Source organism: Vipera berus, assembly GCF_964194415.1.
Source record: "Vipera berus genome assembly, chromosome: W".
In the NCBI taxonomy this organism is placed as follows: Eukaryota; Metazoa; Chordata; class Lepidosauria; order Squamata; family Viperidae; genus Vipera; species Vipera berus.
In genome coordinates this window covers 65,024,637-65,046,275 of record NC_138210.1, presented here as the reverse complement: position 1 = coordinate 65,046,275, position 21,639 = coordinate 65,024,637, and the positions used below count along the sequence as shown (strand labels likewise).

The 21,639-nt window shown below is 42.7% G+C and overlaps 1 protein-coding gene across 1 annotated transcript; it reads left to right on the top strand.

Annotated features, from left to right (window-relative positions):
• The first annotated feature begins 6,256 nt into the window (after positions 1 to 6,256).
• Positions 6,257 to 16,147, top strand: LOC308676783 (perforin-1-like). Its single transcript, XM_081342806.1, has 3 exons — positions 6,257 to 6,432; positions 8,846 to 9,453; positions 13,435 to 16,147. The coding sequence occupies exons 2-3, from the start codon at positions 8,897 to 8,899 to the stop codon at positions 14,564 to 14,566; spliced, it is 1,689 nt and encodes a 562-aa protein (XP_081198932.1). The 5' UTR covers positions 6,257 to 6,432; positions 8,846 to 8,896; the 3' UTR covers positions 14,567 to 16,147.
• The last annotated feature ends 5,492 nt before the right edge of the window (positions 16,148 to 21,639 follow it).

Below are 21,639 nucleotides of genomic sequence, written 5' to 3'. Positions count from 1 at the left end.
GCTGAGATTTTTTGATGACTTAAAATCTGTCTGCTGTTTAAAGCATGTTTTTCTTATATTGTAAAAGGAAACACACACATATTTATACATATATGTTGTCCTTTTACAGTATATATATTTCCATACAGTGTATGCATGCTGTTGTTTGCTGTGTGTGTTTATATCTATAGGTATATCTCTCTATGTTTATCTAGCTCTATCTATTTCCTTTTACAGTGTATATATTTCCATACAGTATATTATGCACCTATATCTCTATTTCTTTCTATCTATCTGTCTGTCTGTCTGTCTATCTATCTATCTATCTATCTATCTATCTATCTATCTATCTATCTATCTATCTATCTATCATCTCTTTCTGTCTGTATCTATATCTCTCTATATTTATCTATCTCTATATCATCTATGAAAGGGACGCGGTGGCTCAGTGGGTTAGGACACTGAGCTTGTCGATCAGATGGTCGGCAGTTTGGCGGGTCAAATCCTGAGTGCTGCGTAACAGAGTGAGCGCCTGTTACTCATCCCAGCTTCTGCCAACCTAGCAGTTCGAAAGCACGTAAAAATGCAAGTAGAAAAATAGGGACCACTACGGTGGGAACGTAACAGCACTCTGTGCGCCTTTGGCATCTAGTCATGCCGGTCACATGACCACGGAGACGTCCTTGGACAAGCGCTGGCTTTTCGGCTTTGAAATGGAGATGAGCACCGGCCCCTAGAGTCAGAAACTACTAGCATGCATGTGCGGGGGAACCTTTACCTTTACCTTTATATCATCTATATCAGGGCTGTTCAAACTTGGCCCTTTTATGACTTGTGAACTTCAACAGACACACTGGGTGAGGAATTCTGGGAGTTGAAGTCCACAAGTCATAAAAGGGCCAAGTTTGAAGACCTCTGATCTATTGTGTGTGTGTGTGTGTGTGTGTGTGTGTGTGTGTGTGTGTGTGTGTGTGTGTACAAAGGCATTGGAAAAAATAACTTATGACCATTTATCACACAAGTTTCCTGTGACCATTGCCATTGCAGCATCCCCCATGGTCACATGATCAAAATGAGGATGCTTGGCAACTGGTACATATTTATGACGGTTTCAGGGTCCTGGGGTCCTGTGATGGGCTTTTGTGACCTTCTGACAAGCAAAGTCAATGGGGAAGCCAGATTCACTTAACAACCATGTTACTAACTTAACAACAGCAGTGAGTCACTTAACAACTGCGGCAAGAAAGATCGTAAAATGGGGCAAAACCTGCTTAACAACTGTCTTGTTTAGCAATAGAAATTTTGGGCTCCATTGTGATTGTAAGTTAAGGACTACAATAAATGTATAATTAAGTTTTTTTGTTTTCATTCATGCAGTGTATACTATAACAACAACAACAACAACAACAACAACAACAACAACAATAATAATAATAATAATAATAATAATAATAATAATAATAATAATAATAAGTTGGAAGGGACCTTGGAGGTCATCTAGTCCAACCCCCTGCTAAGGCAGGAAACCCTATACCGTTTCAGGCAAATGGCTGTCCAGTCTCTTCTTAAAAACTTCCAGTGTTGGAGCATTCACCGCTTCTGGAGGCAAGTCATTCCATTGATTAATTCTTCTAACTGTGAGGAAGTTTCTCCTTAGTTCTAGGTTGCTTCTCTCCTTGATGAGTTTCCATCCTTTGCTTCTTACTCTGCCTTCAGGTGCTTTGGAGAATAGCTTAGCTCCCTCTTCTTTGTGGCAGCCCCTGAGATATTGGAACACGGCTATCATGTCACCCCTCGTCCTTCTCTTCATTATATCAGGAATATATTGAAGGATAAAACCAGAATCAAAGAGGCATGCTCTCAGGGGGGTTTTCTGCTTTGCCAAATTCCAAAACAAAGAAAGACCCATATGATCTTATTCTAGTATTTGAATAAAGACAAATGTAACGACTGGACAAAACTGGCTTTTTTTTCTTCTTCTAAAACTTGTAGCCACTAATCAGAATTACATTTCTTGCCATTGCGTTTAAATTCTTTGAATACAGAGTGTCACAAGTTCAGTGAAGTAAGGCCCTGCTTTTGATAGTGTGGCTGCTTGAACAGGACATGAGTGCTCAGTAAAAAACGAAAAGAAAATAAGCTTTTAGTGAAAACAGGAGGATCAAAGGTCTTCCAAACACGGGCGGAGTACCAGTGTTTATAATGAGAGATGGGTTTTTCTACTGATCACATGGGATTTGCAGTTGCAAACAATATTGGCATACTTCTATGCCGAGGACATTTGTTTGTTTGTTTAATTTATTCTCTTTCTTTCCCCATGCTACATGTGGATTTAGGAAATTTTGTTTTAAAGCAGGGAATGCCACTTCTGGAATATCAACAAATTGCTCTGGATGTTAAAAGGGATGATTTGTTCTGTACTTGCTCTAGCTCATGTTCTGCAAAGGCCCGAATGAAGAACAAGCAGAATAGGAGTTTGGGAAGGTGAAGGATTTGGGTCATCCTGGCAAGTACAGAACATAAAGAAATGGTACTAACAGGAGGAAGGGATGTGTGTTTAGGCATGGACCCAACAGGGTGGTAACTGCTGGCTAGCTCTTATCCTTGGTCAACTGTTGACTAGACATAGAGGAAATGTGGATTGGCCGGTGATTCTTTGCAATATCTGTCATCTCTCAAAAATATAAAGCTGCCCAGTGTCCTGATATCCGAACAGATCTGAAACTAATCGAAACAGTCTGGATCGAATGAGGGTACATCTTAAACTGGGAATGAAATCTGCTTGGATGAAAGGACCCACTGAAGGAAGAAGTACATGTGAACAGAACTGAAGATCATGGATTATTAACTTGTGGCTACTTTGGGGCTCAAAACAGCGAAATTTCAATGGAGCCTCATCCTCAAATCACCGAGAAAAATATTACAGGAGGCCGCACATCAGAGGTTTGACTTAGCGCCAGGTTTTTGTTGTTTTTGGATGTTGCTAATGTGTTTAGCTTCATAGGTTTAATATGGCTTTTACGCTGCTTTAACTTTTGATTGGGAGCAGCCCAGAGTTGGTTATAAGCTGGGTGGCTATAAAGGTAGTCCTGAATTTACAACCATTCATTTCATATTGTTCAAAGTTACAATGGCACTGAAAAAAATGACTTATGACCAGTTCTCAAACTTATGACCAATGCAGCATCCCCACAGCAATTGCTATGGGGCAATTGAATTTATTTATGCTTGCAGCATCCCCAGGTTCTGTGATGTTCATTTGCAACCTTCCTGGGGAGGTTCTAGGAAACAGAGTCAATGGGGGGAACCAAATTTATTTAACGATTGCATGATTCACTTAACCACTGTAAGTTATTTTCTTAACCACAATGGCGAAAACAGGTCATAAAAGGGGGCATGACTCACTTAACAATCGCCTTGCTTAGAAGAAAAAATCTTGGGCTCATTTGCGACCGTAAGTCAAGGATTAGAATAGAATAAAAGAGTTGGAAGGGACCTTGTAGGTCATCTTTCTAGTCCAACCCCCTGCCCAAGCATTTCTGACAGATGGCAGTCCAGTCTCTTCTTGAAAGCCTCCAGTGATGAAGCTCCCACAACATCTGAAGGCAGTCTGTTCCATTGGTTGATTGCTCTCACTGTCAGGAAATTTCTCCTTATTTCCAGGTTGAATCTCTCCTTGATCAGTTTCCATCTGTTATTCCTTGTCTGGCCTTCAGGTGCTTTGGGAAATAGGTTGAACCCCGTCCCCCTCCTCTCTGTGACAGCCCCTCAAATATTGGAACACTGAGCAGAATAATTTATTGATCTGTTTGTTTATTTAAAACATATAGGTAAAGGTAAAGGTTCCCCCGCACATGCGTGCTAGTCGTTTCCGACTCTAGGGGCCGGTGCTCATCTCCGTTTCATAGCCGAAGAGCCAGCATTTGTCCGAGGACGTCTCCGTGGTCATGTGGCCGGCATGACTAGACGCCAAAGGCGCACGGAACGCTGTTACCTTCCCACCGGAGTGGTCCCTATTTTTCTACTTGCATTTTTACGTGCTTTCGAACTGCTAGGTGGGCAGAAGCTGGGACGAGTAACAGGCGCTCACTCTGTTACGCGGCACTCGGGATTCGACCCGCCAAACTGCCGACCTTCTGATCGACAAGCTCAGCGTCCTAACCCACTGAGCCACCGCTCATAGCTGCCCATTTTCCAACCAACTCTGAGCAGTTCCAATTAAGTATTAGATAATATACCTAACTGGTAAATATACTCTTGTACAATAACCTTTTATGCCCTTTGTTGACTGAATCGGCCTCAGATGAAGATGTTCAGAAGTTCAGAAGATGAGAAATGTGCTATTCTTTCTTATCCCAAGTTTGTTTAGTGAATGCCATCAGAAATGGAGCTAAAATGGGAAAGGATGTTTCAGGAAAACAAGAGGGACTAGAGGTTGGCAGAAATTCAGGTAGTCCTCGATTTATGACTATAATGGAACCTGGCCATTATGGTCGTAGGTCATGATGGTTGTAAAGTGGGTTATCACGTGACAGACCCCAATTTCACTACTTTTTGTGGTGGTCATTAAGAGAACGCCAAAGTCGTTAAGCAAACCATTATTTACTACAGGGGATTCTGGCAGAAATGTTGTAAATTGTGGTCACATGACTATAGGATGCTATAAACTGCCATAAATGTGGGACAATTGCTGAATGCTTGAAATATGGTCACATGACTAAAAAGGGGGAGGAGTTGGCCGTCAGAACTCTGGGACTGAGTTGTAAGTCCCTATGGGGAGATCCATCATAACTCTGAATGGTCGCAAAATGATCAGTTGTAAGTTGAGGACTAACTGTAGAACCAGTGGGTTTTTAAAAAAAATGCATAAGAAATCAAGCTTTCTGTATCACCGGTATGTTATTCCACTTCTGCTTATTCAAACGGCACATAATTTTCTAAAAACGATGATAAATGTAATAATCTGGTCGGACATTGTTTTCTTATTTGTTGAGAATGTGGTAAGGCTCAACAATTCTAGAAAATGGTTTTGTATGAGAATGGGATCAATTCTAAAAGTTGAATTCTTTTTCCAAGGAGCATTTTTCTGCAATATACTTAATTTTTACTAAGCCACGTATTCCTGTAAACTACTGTATATTGAATTACCTTTGGATATCTTAACTGCTGTGAAGATATGCAATGCTTTACATTGGAAAATTGATCTCATTCTGTAAATAAATGACTTACTTGGAGTCTGCTTTGTTGCTTAAAATAAACTTCTATCCTAAAAGTAAATCTGATACAGATTATCACTCAGTTTGGAAACCATTTCTAGTTGGCTGTTTCTATGTAGATTTGTAACATGCAAAATATGGTACAAATATGGCCTTATTATTTCAGCATTGTATAACGCTTTAATCGGAATAAACTTTTAGCAGTATGCATACAAAGGATTGTAATCTATAATCTTTTTCTTATCCACCATATATTCTAATGAATATTATTCCAAATATTTGTGCTCTCTTTAATTTTAAATCTGTCTGCCATTTTTACAAGCAATATGATTCACTCAGCCATTTATAACAAACAAATGAAAGGCCGGGGGAAAAAATCATAGCTGAAAATCTCTACTGTACTTTGCCTTCCTATTTTTAATCCATTTTTCCCTCTACTTTGTTGATTTGTTCTCCCTTTAAAATGCCTCTTTCTCTCTCTGAATAAAACTTTCTCCTCATCAAAAGCAAACACAAAGGGAGATTTCTAATGACGTAACTACTAACCATGTTAGTTGTTTATAAGAAGACACGGCCCACTTCTCTGTTTAGCTCGGAAGGCACAAATCAGCATTCAGGTTTTAAATGAGATATGACAGTTGCACGAGGCCACCTCCATTTTTATTTTCTTTTAAAAATGAAGATTAAACACAAAGGACCTTTTGGCAAAAATACTCCCCCATTTTTTATTTTTATTTTTTTGATAGGGTGCGAGCATTAGAGGCCTCTTTCTCTCTTTTGGTAAAATCATGTTCTTCCTTGAATCCTCATTAGTCCCAAAACCTACCCAAAGTGGAATGCCCAATTCTTGAAGGAACATCACAAAGAATTCTTTTTTTTTTTTTTGCTAAATGAAATAAACATCCATCTGGAAAAAATTAAAATGTCAATGCTCCTTTCCAGCTCTGGATGCTGGACAGGAATTTTTCAAATCCAGTACGGTCAACTAAAAAGGAGAGGCGAAACTAAGGCACACACCAAACACTCTCAGACTTTGCAAAAGCAAGATGAATATGCTGCTATGAAAAGCTATTTTTTCCTTATATTCCCCCCCCCTCTCTCTTCCTCTTAACATTTCCCCTAGAATTCTAGCCACACTTGCTAGAACAGGGAAGAAGCAAAAAGCAAACAGCAAGAAAAAGAGGGACTTTTCTCAGAAACCGTCATCAGGAATAGACCTGCCTGTTTAAAGGAGGAGGTAAGTTTCTAAATATATCCAATCTTGATTTCACAGTAAGGTTCAAGCGGACAGCAAGAGGGTGGCTGTGATGATAGGAGGCATCAAAAGACAATTGCAGCTTAAAGGTGCAAGAAAGAAGGGAAGGGAAGATTGTCTTTCTGACTTTTTCAGAATGCAAGGAGAAGTGAAACTTTTCCCTTCGTTGCAGCTGCACCACAGAGCAAAACCAGCAATGATGGATTTCTAGCTATTACCAAGCTAGAAAAAAGAAAACATGTTCGGAAAAAGGCAAGTGGCTATCTCCAGAGAGGAATGGTTGATTGATGATGATTGATGATGATGATAGTGTTGGGGGTGGTGATGTTTACCTTCCCGTTCCAACGCCTGTATGGGGCTTCTGGAACAAAGCATCTAGTGGTGACTGCCTTAGCTGTAATACTGCATCCAGTTTTGGTCACCACGTTACAAAAAAGATGTTGAGACTTTGGAAAAAGCGCAGAGAAGAGCAACTAAGATAATAATAATAATAATAATAATAATAATAATAATAATAATAATAATAATAATAATAATAATAATAATAAGAAGAAGAAGAAGAAGAAGAAGAAGGAAGAAGAAGAAGAAGAAGAAGAAGAAGAAGAAGAAGAAGAAGAAGAAGAAGAAGAAGAAGAAGAAGAAGAAGAAGAAGAAGAAGAAGAAGTAGTTGGAAGGGACCTTGGAGGTCATCTAGTCCAACCCCCTGCTCAGGCAGGAAACCCTATACCATTTCAGACAAGTGGCTGTCCAGTCTCTTCTTAAAAACTTCCAGTGTTGGAGCATTCACCACCTCTGGAGGCAGGTTGTTCCACTGGTTGATTGTTCTAGCTGTCAGGAAGTTTCTCCTTAGTTCTAGGTTGCTTCTCTCCTTGACTAGTTTCCATCCGTTGCTTCTTGTCCTGTTTTCAGGTGCTTTGGAGAATAGCTTGACTCCCTCTTCTTAATAAAGGCCTGGAGAGTAAAACATATGAAGAAGGGTTGCAGGATATGGGTTTGGCTATTCTAGAGAAAAGAAGGACTAGGGGTGACATGATAGCAATATTCCAGTATTTGAGGGGCTGCGACAAAGAAAAGGAGATCAATTTATTTTCCAAAGCACAAAGGACAAGACAAGAAGCAATGGATGGAAACTAATCAAGGAGAGAAGCAACCTGGAATTAAGGAAAAATCTCCTAACACTTAATTAACCACTGGAACAGCTTGCCTCCAGAAGTTGTGGGAGCTTTATCACTGGAGGTTTTTAAGAAGAAACTGGACAGCTACTTGAGGCAGGACATAAAGTGAAGGCAGGACGTAAAAGTGAGGCATAAAGAAAACGCATGTATTAGTTAGAAAAGAACAAGGAAATGGAAAACCACGAGTTCATCTGTCTCACACCTATTCAGTCAAGCATAGAGCTTTCATACATCTAACCATATATGTCTCGATTGTAGCTAACCACAAACATGGTGCCGGAAACTTAAGCGCTAGCAACCTGTGACCTCGATCAGTAAAAGGGTTGCAAGATATTTAGCTAAATTCAGCATAGCAACAAGGGGGAGTTGGGGGGCAGTAATTCAAGTAACCAATCAATGCTCATAAGTTACATTTCCGTGTTTTGCTACTTTTGAAGACTATATATGTACTTGCTTTTCCCTGAAAATGTGTTCAGACATTGATATTGCTTTTTGCTCTGAACCTTTTTGCGCAAAATAAAACAAACTTCTTCTTTTTTTTTATTGAAAAGTTTGACAATACATTTTTAAATACAAAAAACTCCCTCCTCCCCCTCCCCTCTCCCCAACCCTCCCCCTCCCCGACTTCCCAGAGCTGAATACAGGGTATAATAATACAAACATAAACTAAAATATGCTAATAACAAACTTCTTTTGATTCCGGGGTCTGAGTCTCTTGATTCTGCAACCTACTTGTCTCAAATATAGTTTCCTGCCTGAGCAGAGGGATGAACTAAAAGACCTCCAAGGTGCCTTCCACCTCTATTCCATTCTAACTCAAATAGCTGTTTCATGCATAACATCCAACTGCATTCATGCGCATCCTCAGCCATGGAATTTACTTGGTGGGTCATTACCCCCCCCCCCGAGTCCCTTGGGAGAGGGGCGGTATATAAATCCAAATAAATAAAATAAATAAATTACTGATCAGCTTTATCCAAAATGTGCACCATCTGAAGCTTCTGGACCATTTCTGGTCCCTTAAAAATTGGAGGCTCCCCAATAGGCCTCCCAAATTTAATATCAAATATCACCGCCTAACCTTCTTTTAATTGTGCCTGCAAGCTGGATCACCCTGTTTCAGTGTAGGAAAGGTGTTGTTCTGATTCAATTTTTTTTTTTTTTGCCACACCTCCCAAGCCCCGCCTGAAACAATATCTGTTGCTCTTTTTTCTCCTCAGGATGATTCAGAAACCAACTGTCTAAGAACAAGGAGCGCTCTCTGAGGAACCATGTCCCGGCTTCATCTCTTCTTCATGGTCTTCCTTGCTTTTGTCCATTCCTCTCTCCCCTTCCACAACAGTGAATGCGACACATATCCCAGTCCTGTCTGCAAGAATCAGGCCAACTTCGTACCAGGCTATAACTTCATTGGGGAAGGAGTTGATATCACCACTCTGGAGAAGAAAGGAGCTTATGTGGTGGATATCAGCAAGTGGCGGGGGCCCAACGGGACCTGTACCCTGTGTCGGAATCATAAGATGGGTGAGAAGCTGCAGAGACTCCCCCTCGTTGGAGTGGACTGGCGGGAGAAGGAAATCTGCCAACGACAAGCAAGCACCTTTGTGGATGAGTTAGACATAGATGTGGCCAACGCAGTAGCCAAAGAAGTGAAAAATGACTGGAAAATGGAGTTGGCTGAGGATTTCATGAAGGAGGACTTGGGGTTCTCCAAAGCCCAGGTGGCTTTTGCTGGCTCTCACTCCAACATGGCCATTTTTGCACACCAAAAAACCCGCGAGGACAGATACAGCTTTCTGAGGAATGAGATCGAATGCGAACATTACAGGTAAGCATCAAAGCACTTGAAAGCATAAACTGGGGGTGGGGAGGGGGGAGCTGCAGTAGCCAACTTGCTGGAGAAAATAATACAACAGACAGAAGACCTAAGTCCAGAAATGAACAATCTTAGTCCTACTGTCACTGAAAGATGATTCAGATCAGGGGTCCCCAATTTCTTCAGCTCATCGGCCTCTTGATGAAATTTCAGATTGTTCATGGACCTCCAAATATTTATTGTATGTCAATAATTTAATAAATACTACTTTAACTAATAGAACTACTATAATTAATAATAACAATACCTTGAAGAGTCCCATTGATCCTTGGGGGTTAATCATGACCACTTTGGAGAACTCTAATTTGAATCCATCTGTCCAAATCCCATCCCAAAGCTATTAAATGTTGAACCTCTCTTGGATGATGAAGAAGAGATTTCAGCTCCATCCTCCAGAGCTGGAGTTGACCATATTTATTGTGGAACGTGAGGGGTCCTTGGTGCTCTCTGAGCTTAGTTGTTTTCTTGCAGATGTTTCATTACCCAAACTAGGTAATGTCATCAGTGCTAAATGTCTATGGAGATTCTCAGTCATCCAGGTCATGATTATCCCAAAGGTGCTTTTTCAAGAGGCAACTGACTTTCTTGGCTTCCTTGAGGACATTTCCCTTCTCATCCAAGAATGAGAAGCAAAACGTCTTCAAGGAAAACCAGAAGGTCCTGTTGCCTCTTGAAAAAGCATCTTTCAGACGATCATCGGTGCTAGTAAGGAGTAGGGCTTGCTCTTAGTTTATACTGACAGCAAACCCCACTCCTCACTACAACTGATGGTGTTTCCTAGTTGGGTAATGAAACGTCTGCGAGAAAACAACCAAGCTCAGAGAGCACCAAGGACCCCCCCATTTCAACCTTGAGCTACAAATATCTCCTTTATTGTGGAACATCCAATGGGCTATAACAAAAGGTTGCTTAGCTCATGATATGTCTCAGAAGCTTGTGGTAACTATTGTTCAGGTAGCAGTATCAGCCTTGGGGACAAGATGCTTGATGGGTATTGATGGTATGACTGCAATTATCTCAGAAAACACTGGCATCCAAATCCATTCATTCTTGTTTTAGGGGGAATGAATGAGTCTTTGTCATCCTGACAAGCAATCTTTATTCAGATAGCTGTTGTCTCTCCATAATCCCCCAGACGCTTTGGGTATTGCCAGCTATAGCATCCTCTAGGAACAACTCAAAGTTGGTGGCACTGTGTTGCAGTATTTCCATACAAAACTAGTTTTGGGGAAGTGGGTGGAAGGGCTGTGTTATGTATGCACTCATGCCAGTTAACATGTGAGATAACCCAAGGTGAGTTTCACCCCCGTTTTATTTGACCTCAGTATGAATCTATTATAGGTGCTAATTAAGGGAGCCTGTGTAATTGACACAATCAAAATATTGGAGACACACAACTCTTATTTTTCAGTCGCATCTGAGTTAGGGCTGCCTGTGCACAACCCACATTGCTGTTTGGATGCAAATACAGATAGTCCTCAACTTACGACCACAATCAAGCGAAAAAAATTGTTGCTAAGTGAATTCTGTTCCATTTTACGAGCTTTGTTGCCACCGTTGTTATGTGAATCACTGCAGTTAAATTAGTCAAACGCTTGTTAAGTGAATCTGGCTGCCCCACTGATTTTGCTTGTCAGAAGGGCGCAAAAGGTAATCACGTATCCCCAGGACCCTGCAATTGTCATAAAATAAGTCTGTTGCCAAGCATCCGAATTTCGATAACGTGACCCTGAGGATGCTGTAACAGTCATATGAAAAATGGTCTTAAATCACTCTTTTTTTTCCAGCGCCGTTGTAACTTCGAAGGTTGCTGAATGAATGATTGTAAGTCGAGGATTACCTGTAGCAGGCTGGATGGTAGGCTGCAGCTGAATGTAGTCAGAAATGAGGGTTTGTGGCTAAAGAGTCGGATAACTGCTCTTTTCCAGGTGGGGTTTTTGAAGATCTTTCTGGAATCCTCAGAATTTCAAGGGCTCTCCTCACCAAAAATACTACCGTTTGCTGAGCAGCTACAACCTAACTTGGGAATAAGGTTCCTCGTCCTGGTTCCTCCAACGCAATTTCACTGCTCAATTTGGAGTGAGGGAAGAATAGATAATTAATCCAGGCAACTATATCTCAAGGGGGGGGGGGCGGCAGGGTAAACCTTATCTCATGACAGGCTCAGTCATGGACAGGGTTAAATTCCATTTTGTCAACTGAGTTGCAGAACTCCCACACAAAGGCAACTGGGACACATTGTTTGTCCTTAGTTCTCTCTCTCTCTCTCTCAAAAAAAAAAAAAAGATAGAGATAAGGAGACAGTTAAAAAGAAAACAAGCATTTCTAATACTGGGCTCACTGCCAAGGTATAGCAACACACACTGAGCGGGTACCACAATGCCAGCTAAACCCTGCCGTTATGCCTTGCTTGCTTGGCTAGTGAAGACCTGGAGCGCTGCCAGTTATTTATTTATTTATTTATTTATTTATTTATTTATTTATTTATTTAAATTTATATGCCGCCCTTCTCCCTAAGGACTCAGGGCGGCGCACAACAATAAAAATTAAAAACATAAAATAGAAAATTTAAAACAGAATTAAACAATAAATACAATAATTATGTGGCAATTTAAAAACCAATTTAAAAAAGCTCATCAAAACCGTAGTCAGTCCAGATACCTCCTGGAGAGAACAAGGAGGAGCTCAGTACAGGTAGTAGTCCTTGACTTACGACCATAACTGAGCCCGAATGTTATGTTGCTAAGTGAGACATTTGTTAAGGGAGGTTTGCCCAATTCTATGCCTTTGCTTGCCACAGCTGTTACCTGGATGACTGCAGTTCTTAAGTTAGTAGCGGGGTTGTTAAGTGAATCTGGCTTGCCCCCTTGACTTTGCTCGTCAGAAGGTCGTAAAAGGGGATCACGTGATTCCAGGATAGGGCAAAGGTCAAAGCCATAACCAAGAACCTGGTTTACAGTAGACATTTTACAGACACGATTCTACCTCGGTAGAGAAGCTTCATAATTGCAGACAATCTAACAACCGGATATTTATTGTAGGTGACAACTGAGATTTATTGTGGGTTACCTTTAAAATAAATTGCAGATCTGGTACTCCAGAAAGGCAGAGACAACCAGGTTACAGGTATTGCTTGATTTACGACAAGGGATCCCAAAATTTTCATTATTAAGCAAGACAGGTGTTTTGCCCCATTTTATGGCTTTTTTAGCCACAGTTGTTAAGCGAATCACTGCTATTCTATTCTATTCTATTCTATTCTATTCTATTCTATTCTATTCTATTCTATTCTATTCTATTCTATTCTATTCTATTCTATTCTATTCTATTCTATTCTAATTGTAAGTGACTCATGCAGTCATTAAGCAAATCTGACTTCTCCTATTGACTTGGCTAATCGGACAAACTAGGAAGTTTACAAATGGTGATCGCGTGACCCCTCCAGGACAGTGCAACTGTCATTAAATAAATGCCAGTTGCATGTATTTTGATCACATGACCGCAGGAATGCTTCAACAGTCGTAAGTGTGAGAACTGGCCACAGTCACTTTTTTTTAGTGCTGTTGTAAAGTTGGTCACTAAACAAATGTACATTGAGGTTTGCTTTGTACTGGGTATTGACTTTACACTCTCAGTAAAGTATTATTTGGTGTCATGATGAAAAAAAAAATAAAAAAGGGCCCCGCCTTTTTCAGAGAATCTTTTCAAGATTAACCAGGAAAGGGGGAACAGAAAGTATGTTTTCCCAACACCACATCAAACTGAGCAGTGAACTCCTACCCGTAAAATGTCCATCAGAGACCATCTGACCTTCAGCATGATTATTGCATCACCTTCTTTTCTCGTGCTGAACACCACGGCAGAAAATAAGCTTTGGGTATGTGCCTTGGACACAGAACCTTGCTGACAATATTCTGCATTTTTCCTTTGCAGTCTGAGACTTCAGCAGAATCCTCTGCTGTCCTTCCATTTTGCTTGGGCCATCGGCAGGTTGCCCCCCTATCACGATCCCGAGGAATACCAGCATTTCATCAACATCTACGGCACCCATTATATCAACCGGGTGTATCTGGGCGGGCGAGCCCGCTATTTGCTGGCCTTGAAAACTTGTGCCATGACCTTAATGGGGTTCACGGCGGAGAAAGTCAAGGCCTGTTTGGATTTGGAGACATCCCTGAAACGTAAAGGCCTTTGGGGAGCTGCTTCCTTCCATTCCGAATGTGCCAGGCTCTGGTTTGGGAAATCTAAACCCAGCTTCTACGACCTTTATATGACCCAGCACACCGAGGTGATAGGAGGTCACAAACAGATGCTCTTCTCGGACAGCAGAGACTTGCACCAACTCAACGAGTGGATGGAGAGCACCAAAAGTACACCTGGGCTGGTGTCGTATTCCCTTTTGCCTCTACACACCTTGTTGAACAAGACAGATCCCAGGAGGAATTTTTTGAAGCAAGCCACTGTGAGCTACATCAAACGGAGAGCCCTAAGGAGAGATTGTTACCAAAGCTGTCCTGAGAACAACTTCAGCAGCTTGGTCCGAAGGTGCACCTGCATGTGTATACCGAACGGTGTCATCAACGACAAATGTTGTGGCACCGAGCGGGGCAGGGCATACCTCAAGTTCCATGTGCACAGTGGATCCGATCTTTGGGGTGACCATTTTTCTTCCACCGATGCCTACGTCAAATTTTTTTTCCAAAACCAGGAAAGGCGCACTAGGGTCATCAGTGGGAACAACAACCCTCAGTGGTCGGAAAATCTGGACTTTGGGGCTATCACGTTGGAAGGCAATGACAAGTTTGTGATGGAGGTTTGGGACAGCGATGTCTGGCACGATGACCTCTTGCATAGGTGTCACGGGAGGTTGAGGTCAGGTCTTAGCAAGTGGCAAAAATGCTACCTCCGTTACGGACACGTTAAGTTCTATTACGTGTTGATGTGTGCCCCCACTCTGACCGGGGCCAGCTGCCATGACTACGTCCCTTTGCATCTGCCAACCTCCTATTTCAATGACACTAATATCAGTTGGGAAACTTCATGGTCGCACAAATTGCATGCCTAGGTACTACATGGGTAGGACTCATCCTGATAAATTGAGGCATTATTCAGAATTGGAAGGAATCTGTTATGGTGTCCCTAAGAGTTTTCTTCTATGCAACAACTGGGAAAAAGTTGTGGAACAGATGATTCCTACATAATGTACTTGGAGTCCTCAATTTATGACCACAATTGTGCCTAAAATTTCTATTTTTAAGGGAGACAATTGTTAGTCAGTTGCCAAGTGTCTGAATTTTGATCATATGACCATGGGGATGCGGCAATGGTCATAAGTATGAAAAATGGTTGTAAGTCAATTTTTTCAGTGGTGTTGTAACTTTGAACAGTCACTAAACGAACTGTTGTGAGACGAGGACTATCTGTAATTCCAAAACCTTTGAACTTATTGATGTAATAACGTGTTGCCAAAATCACTATTTAAGAGATCTGACTGATGGGATTAAGGATGTTGTGGGAACAGAGAATCCTAATATAGAGCTCTCCTTATTTACAAGGTAGCCCTCGACTTATAACCATTCATTCAGTGACTGTTAAAAGTTACAACACACTGAAAAAAGCGACTTACAACCTTTTTTCACACCTATAACCATTGCGGCATCCCCACGTTCACGTCATCAAAATTTGGATGCTTAACAACCGGCATGTTTTTATGATGGTCACAGTGTCCCAAGGTCATGTGATCCCCTTTTGTGACCTTCTTACATGCAAAATCAAGGGGTAAGCCAGATTCTCTTAACAACCATGTTACTAACTTACCAGCTGAAGTGGTTCACTTAACAACTTAGCAAGAAAGGTTGCAAAATGGGGCAAAACTCACTTCAAGTACATTTTTAAAAAATTTAGTCCTCAATATATGACCACAATTGAGCCCAAAAAAATTCTGTTGTTAAGTGAGACCACTGTTAGGTGAATTTTGCCCCACCTTTGCTTACCCCAGTTGTTAAACGGATCACTGCAGTTGTTAAGTTAGTAACACAGTTGCTAAGTGAATCTGGCTTCCCCATTGACTTTGCTTGTTGAAGCTCTCAAAAGGGGATCCCATGACCACAGGACACTGCAACCGTCATAAATATGAAACCGTGCCAAGTATCCACAATTTGATCACGTGATCATGGGGATGCTGTAATTGTGAAAACGGTCATAAGTCACTTTTTCAGTGCCGTTGTAACTTCGAACATTCACTAAATGAACTGTTGTAAGTCAACAACTAGCTTTATAAACATAGGTAGGCTCAGTCACTTATTTTTTTCTTAATGCCTTTGTTATTATGATGCACCAGCGCTTTTCCAAGTGGTCCAATTTATACCATGGACCAGGTATATATATCAGGGCACCCAATTGTGAACTTGTAACATGACAGGGGCCCTTTTTGCATACTTCATAAACACATCCTGTATGGCTCTTATATTTTTGTATTTATAATTAGAGAAGCAGTAGCATGCTGTGAAAAATTAATTCAACATCTTCACATATGGTTCAGAGAAGGACTACTAGCAACTCACCCCTGCTAGCAACACTTAAAGCAGACATGTCAAACACAAGGCCCGGGGGTTGGATCCGGCCCGCGAAGTGGTTTCATGCTGCCCGCGAAGCCATCCTGGAAACAATGAGGGAACGGCCCCCACTGCCTTGGCCCTGGCCCAGAGACCCTCCTCCTGCCAGAGACCCTCAGATCTGTCCCACTTCTGCCCGGGCCCCCATAGGCACCCTTGATGCGAACGATGTAGAGCTGGCCACGCCCACCCAGTAGGCCATACGCACTCTAGCCACGCCCACCCAGTAGGCCATGCCCACCCAGGCCACACCCACCCGGCCCCCTGAGGGCAACCGCAATGCTGATGCGGCCCTCAATGAAATTGAGTTTGACACCCCTGAAAAGGAACTGGATATATTTAGCTTGCAAAAGAAAATGGTCAGGGTGATGTCTATGGAGATTCTCAGTCATCCAGGTCATGGTTGTCCCAAAGGTGTTTTTTGTCAAGAGGCAACTGGACTGTCATTGTTTTTTTTAATCCCATTTATATCCCGCCCTTCCTCAAAGATGTTTTGCTTCTCATCCAAGAAGCGTCTTTAACTCAGAACTGAAGAAGCTTCTTGGCTGAGAAACGAAACATCTTCAAGGAAGAACAAAGAAAGTCCAGTTGCCTCTTGAAAGAAAGTGCCTTTGGGACAGCTAAGGGGAGATACAAAAGCACTCTTCAGATATACAAAGGTTGTCAGACTAGAAGAGCAGGTAGATTTGTTATGTGCATCCCGAAAGGCAGGAAGGTCCAGAATTCAGTGGGCAGGAACCAGATTTGAGAAAGAACTGTCCACCATTGTAACAATCTTTTCCAAGATATGGGAATCTTCAGATAGAGGCTGGAGAGGAATCTGTTCTCACATCTTGGACTAAGCAGGATGTCCAGCCAGGTGTCCTCCAAGATTTTTCTCCAATGCTAGACTCTAGAAAAAATGTAGAGAAAAGCAACAAAGATGATTAGGGGACTGGCGGCTAAAACATATGAAGAACTGGGAACTGGGCATGCCTAGTCTAGTGACGCGGTGGCTCAGTGGGTTAAGACACTGAGCTTGTTGATCAGAAGGTTGGCAGTTTGGCGGGTCAAATCCCGAGTGCCGCGTAACAGAGTGAGCACCTGTTACTCGTCCCAGCTTCTGCCAACCTAGCAGTTCGAAAGGACGTAAAAATGCAAGTAGAAAAATAGGGACCACTACCTTGGGAAGGTAACAGCGTTCCGTGCGCCTTTGGCGTCTAGTCATGCCGGCCACATGACCATGGAGACGTCCTCGGACAAGCGCTGGCTCTTTGGCTTTGAAACGGAGATGAGCACTAGCCCCTAGAGTCGGAAACGACTAGCACGCATGTGCGGGGGAACCTTTACCTTTACCTTACAGTCTAGTGAAGAGAAGGACCAGGAGTGACATGATAGCAGTGTTCCAATATTTGAGGGGCTGTCACAGAGAGCAGGGGGGGGGTCAACCTATTTTCCACAGCACCTGAAGGCCAGACAAGGAATAACGGATGGAAGCTGATCAAGGAGCCATTCAACCTAGAGACAAGGAGAAATTTTCTGACAATCAACCAGTGAAACAGTTTGCCTTTAGATGTTGTGGGAGCTTCATTACTGGAGGCTTTCAAGAAGAGACTGGACTGCCATGTGTCAGAAATGGTGTAGGGTCTCCTGCTTGAGCAGGGGGGGGTTGGACTAGATGACCTACAAGGTCCCTTCCAACTCTATTATTCTAATTCTAATTGATATTTGGAGCCTGTAATCTAACATTACATCGGGTCTCACTGTGACTAAGTCAATATCCCTGATTTATCGTGCATCGTGACAGATCCCTTTTTTGCCTATGTACCATACATACTGTAAAAAAACTCTGAAACTGATGGTTTTTGAAAAAGGACACCTGCCATATTTTGAAGGATGAGTTCCTCAGCTCCTTCAATGATACATCCTGGTCTAACTGCACACACATATAGAAGAATTCTCTTCTGCCTGATCCTTCCTGTCCTATTCGAGCTTCACCTCTCACCGATTTCAGCAACTTTTGCATGATCTGCGTAATACAGATAAAATATACAGGAACAAATCTTTAAATGCGTTCACGATGTACGCTTTGTTCTTTTTTCCTTCATTACATTGTTGTTTTAGAAAACTATTCCTTGCCATTCTGATCATAAAAGTTGATTTGTACCAATCCGTGGCTTTTCTGTAGGATTATGTAACAACAACTTGCACCTAAACATCGGCAAGACGAAAGAGATGGTGTTAGACTTCCGGAGAAAAAAGGAGGAACCTGCCCCACTTTACATCGGAGAGAACTGTGTAGAGAGAGTTTCCTCCTTTAAATTTCTGGGAGTCTACCTCTGTGAAGATCTGACCTGGAAAGTTAACACAACTCAGGTGGCTAGAAAGGCCCAACAGAGGCTTCACTTTCTTAGGGTCTTGTGGAAGAACAGGGTAGAACAACGGCTAATGACCCTCTTTTACCGGTCTACTATAGAGAGCGTCCTCTCGTATGGTATTGTGGTTTGGTATGCTGGTCTGACAGCCGCGGATAGGAAAGTATTACAGAGGGTAGTGAGCACAGCACAAGACATTGTGGGCTGTTCCCTGACACCACTGGATGACATCGCCAGGGCTCGTTGCCTTGGAAGAGTGAGGAAGATTCTCAGGGATGACTCACACCCTGGACGGTATCTCTTTACTCTCCTACCATCCGGTAGGAGATATAGGAATATAGCCAGCCGTACCAACAGGCTGAAAAATAGCATTTATCCGTGGGCTGTTAGGCTTTTAAATGGGACATAATCTTATGCAGAATTGACTTGGGAGGCCGGTGTGTGGTGGTGTTGGTTCACATAGTGTGGTGGGATGGAGGGTTTGTTGTCACTGTGTGTTGGGGGGAGAGAGCACGGGGGGGGGAGAGGCTCAGCTAATCTCAATGTACACATGTTGTACTTTGACAATAAAGGTTTATTATTTATTATGAACTGCCAGGACCCACCCCAAACCACGTCTTAGGAAGACAAAACTCTTGGAGCCAAATCTAGTCCAAAAGGAATCTTTACTATGACATGCTTGGTTGTAGGAATACAAGACAGGACTTAATATTGTTCTACAAACTAAAACCTTATAAAGAGTTCCCGGTTCAACCCCCCCCCTTAACCCCATTTGGTCAGCCCCCCATCATTTACCTCGTATCATCCCTCTCGTGGGGAAAAAGGAACTTAGGACCTTTTATGTTTATTGCTCTCTTCCGTGACACAAGCCAGATGCTCCTACCCTAACCCCCCCCCCTTTTGTTCCCCCAGTTCAAAAGGCTTCTCTTTTCCTTTGAAATGCCTAATACAGGTTCAACACACATTCGTTCCCTCCTCCTCGGGAGATGGCAGAATCCAGGAACAACGTTTTAAACATACATTTATGAATATGATATAAATGGATTCCGACATGAACATTGCGCAGATAAAGGTAAAGGTAAAGGTTCCCCCACACAAGCGTGCTAGTCGTTTCCGACTCTAGGGGCCGGTGCTCATCTCCATTTCAAAGCCGAAGAGCCAGCGCTTGTCCGAGGACGTCTCCGTGGTCATGTGGCCGGCATGAATAGACGCCAAAGGCGCACGGAACGCTGTTACCTTCCCACCGTAGTGGTCCCTATTTTTCTACTTGCATTTTTACGTGCTTTCGAACTGCTAGGTTGGCAGAAGCTGGGACGAGTAACAGGCACTCACTCTGTTACGCGGCAGTCGGGATTCAACCCGCCAAACTGCCGACCTTCTGATCAAGAATGCTAAACTTGAAGATTAGTTTTCACGGGTGAATAACGTGGTCTTCTTTAGCAGAGGAGGAGAAGTTGGGCTTCTTCTAGTGAAAAGAAGGACCAAGGGTGACATAATGGTAGTGCCCAATATTTTAGGGGTTGCCACAAAGAAAAGGGGGGTCAACCTTATTTTCCAAAGCGCCTGAAGGCAAAACAAGAAGCAATGGATGGATACTAATCAAGGAGAGAAGCAACCTAGAACTAAGGAAAAAAATTTCTTAAAAGTGAGAAGAGCTAACCAATGAAAGGCTTGCCTTCAGAAGCTGTGGGTGGACAGTCACTTGTCTGAAATGGTATGTCCTGCTTGAGCAGGGGGCTGGACTAGAAGACCTCCAAGATCCCGTCCAGCTCTGTTCTGATTCTCCATCATTGGAGGCTTTTAAGAGGAGACTGGACAGCCACTTGTCTGAAATGTGCAGGAGGTTGGACTAGAAGACCTCCAAGGTCCCTTCCAACTTCTGATTCTACTCCAGTAGTTGAGCTGAAACTCCAATTCTGCTCCCTTCTGAAAAATTGTCATCTCCAACGTGGCGCTCGGCAGAAAAAAATGGGGGAAATAGACCCATTAGAGCAAAAAAAAAATATTTTTTTTTACCAAATTTAAAAGAAGGGTGAGGGGTGACATGATAGCAGTGTTCCAATATCTCAGGGGCTGTCCCAAAGAAGAGGGAGCCAAGCTATTCTCCAAAGCACCTGAAAGCAGGACAAGAAGCAACAACGGGTGGAAACTAGTCAAGGAGAGAAGCAACCTAGAACTAAGGAGAAACTTCCTGACAGTTAGAACAATTAACCAGTGGAACAACCTGCCTCCAGAGGTGGTGAATGCTCCAACACTGGAGGTTTTTAAGAAGAGACTGGACAGCCATTTGCCTGAAATGGTATAGGGCAGGGGTCGGCAACCTCGGCTCTTTTATGACTCGTGGACTTCAACTCCCAGAATTCCTGAGCCAGCTATGCTGGCTCAGGAATTCTGGGAGTTGAAGTCCACGAGTCATAAAAGAGCCGAGGTTGCCGACCCCTGGTATAGGGTTTCCTGCCTGAGCAGGGGGTTGGACTAGATGACCTCCAAGGTCCCTTCGAACTTATTATTATTATTAAAAAGCAGGGAAAATACTGGGGGGAGACTAGTCTGAATTGGGTTATGAAGCTGGCGGTGCTTCACCTCTTCCCATTGTACTCAAAGATGCCAGCCGTGAGTCAAAAAAATATTATTTTTTTTTACAAAATTTCAAAGATTCTTAAAAAGCAGGGAAAATACTGGGGGGAGACTAGTCTGAATTGGGTTATGAAGCTGGCGGTGCTTCACCTCTTCCCATTGTACTCAAAGATGCCAGCCGTGAGTCAAAAAAATATTATTATTATTTTTACAAAATTTAAAAGATTCTTTAAAAAGCAGGGAAAATGCTTGGGAGGAGACTAGTCTGAATTGGGTTATGAAGCTGGCGGTGCTTCACCTCTTCCCATTGTACTCAAAGATGCCGGCCGTGAGTCATTCCCAAATCCCGAACGAAGCCACGGAGGCATCCGCGGGGAGGAGCCCGAAGGCCCCTCGCCGCTTCTCCTGCCTCGATCTAGGGCTTGATCGGAGACCCACATTGCTGGAAACTCACCCACCTTCAGAAGGTGGCACCCTGCTAGGGTGGCAACTTGGCCCTTCCCTCAGACCTTCCCAGAGGCGGGAGTAAGGGTGATAGACACCCAGCTAGTGGCCTCTACGGAGAGCTTCCTCCCAGCAATTGTCTTTTCCCT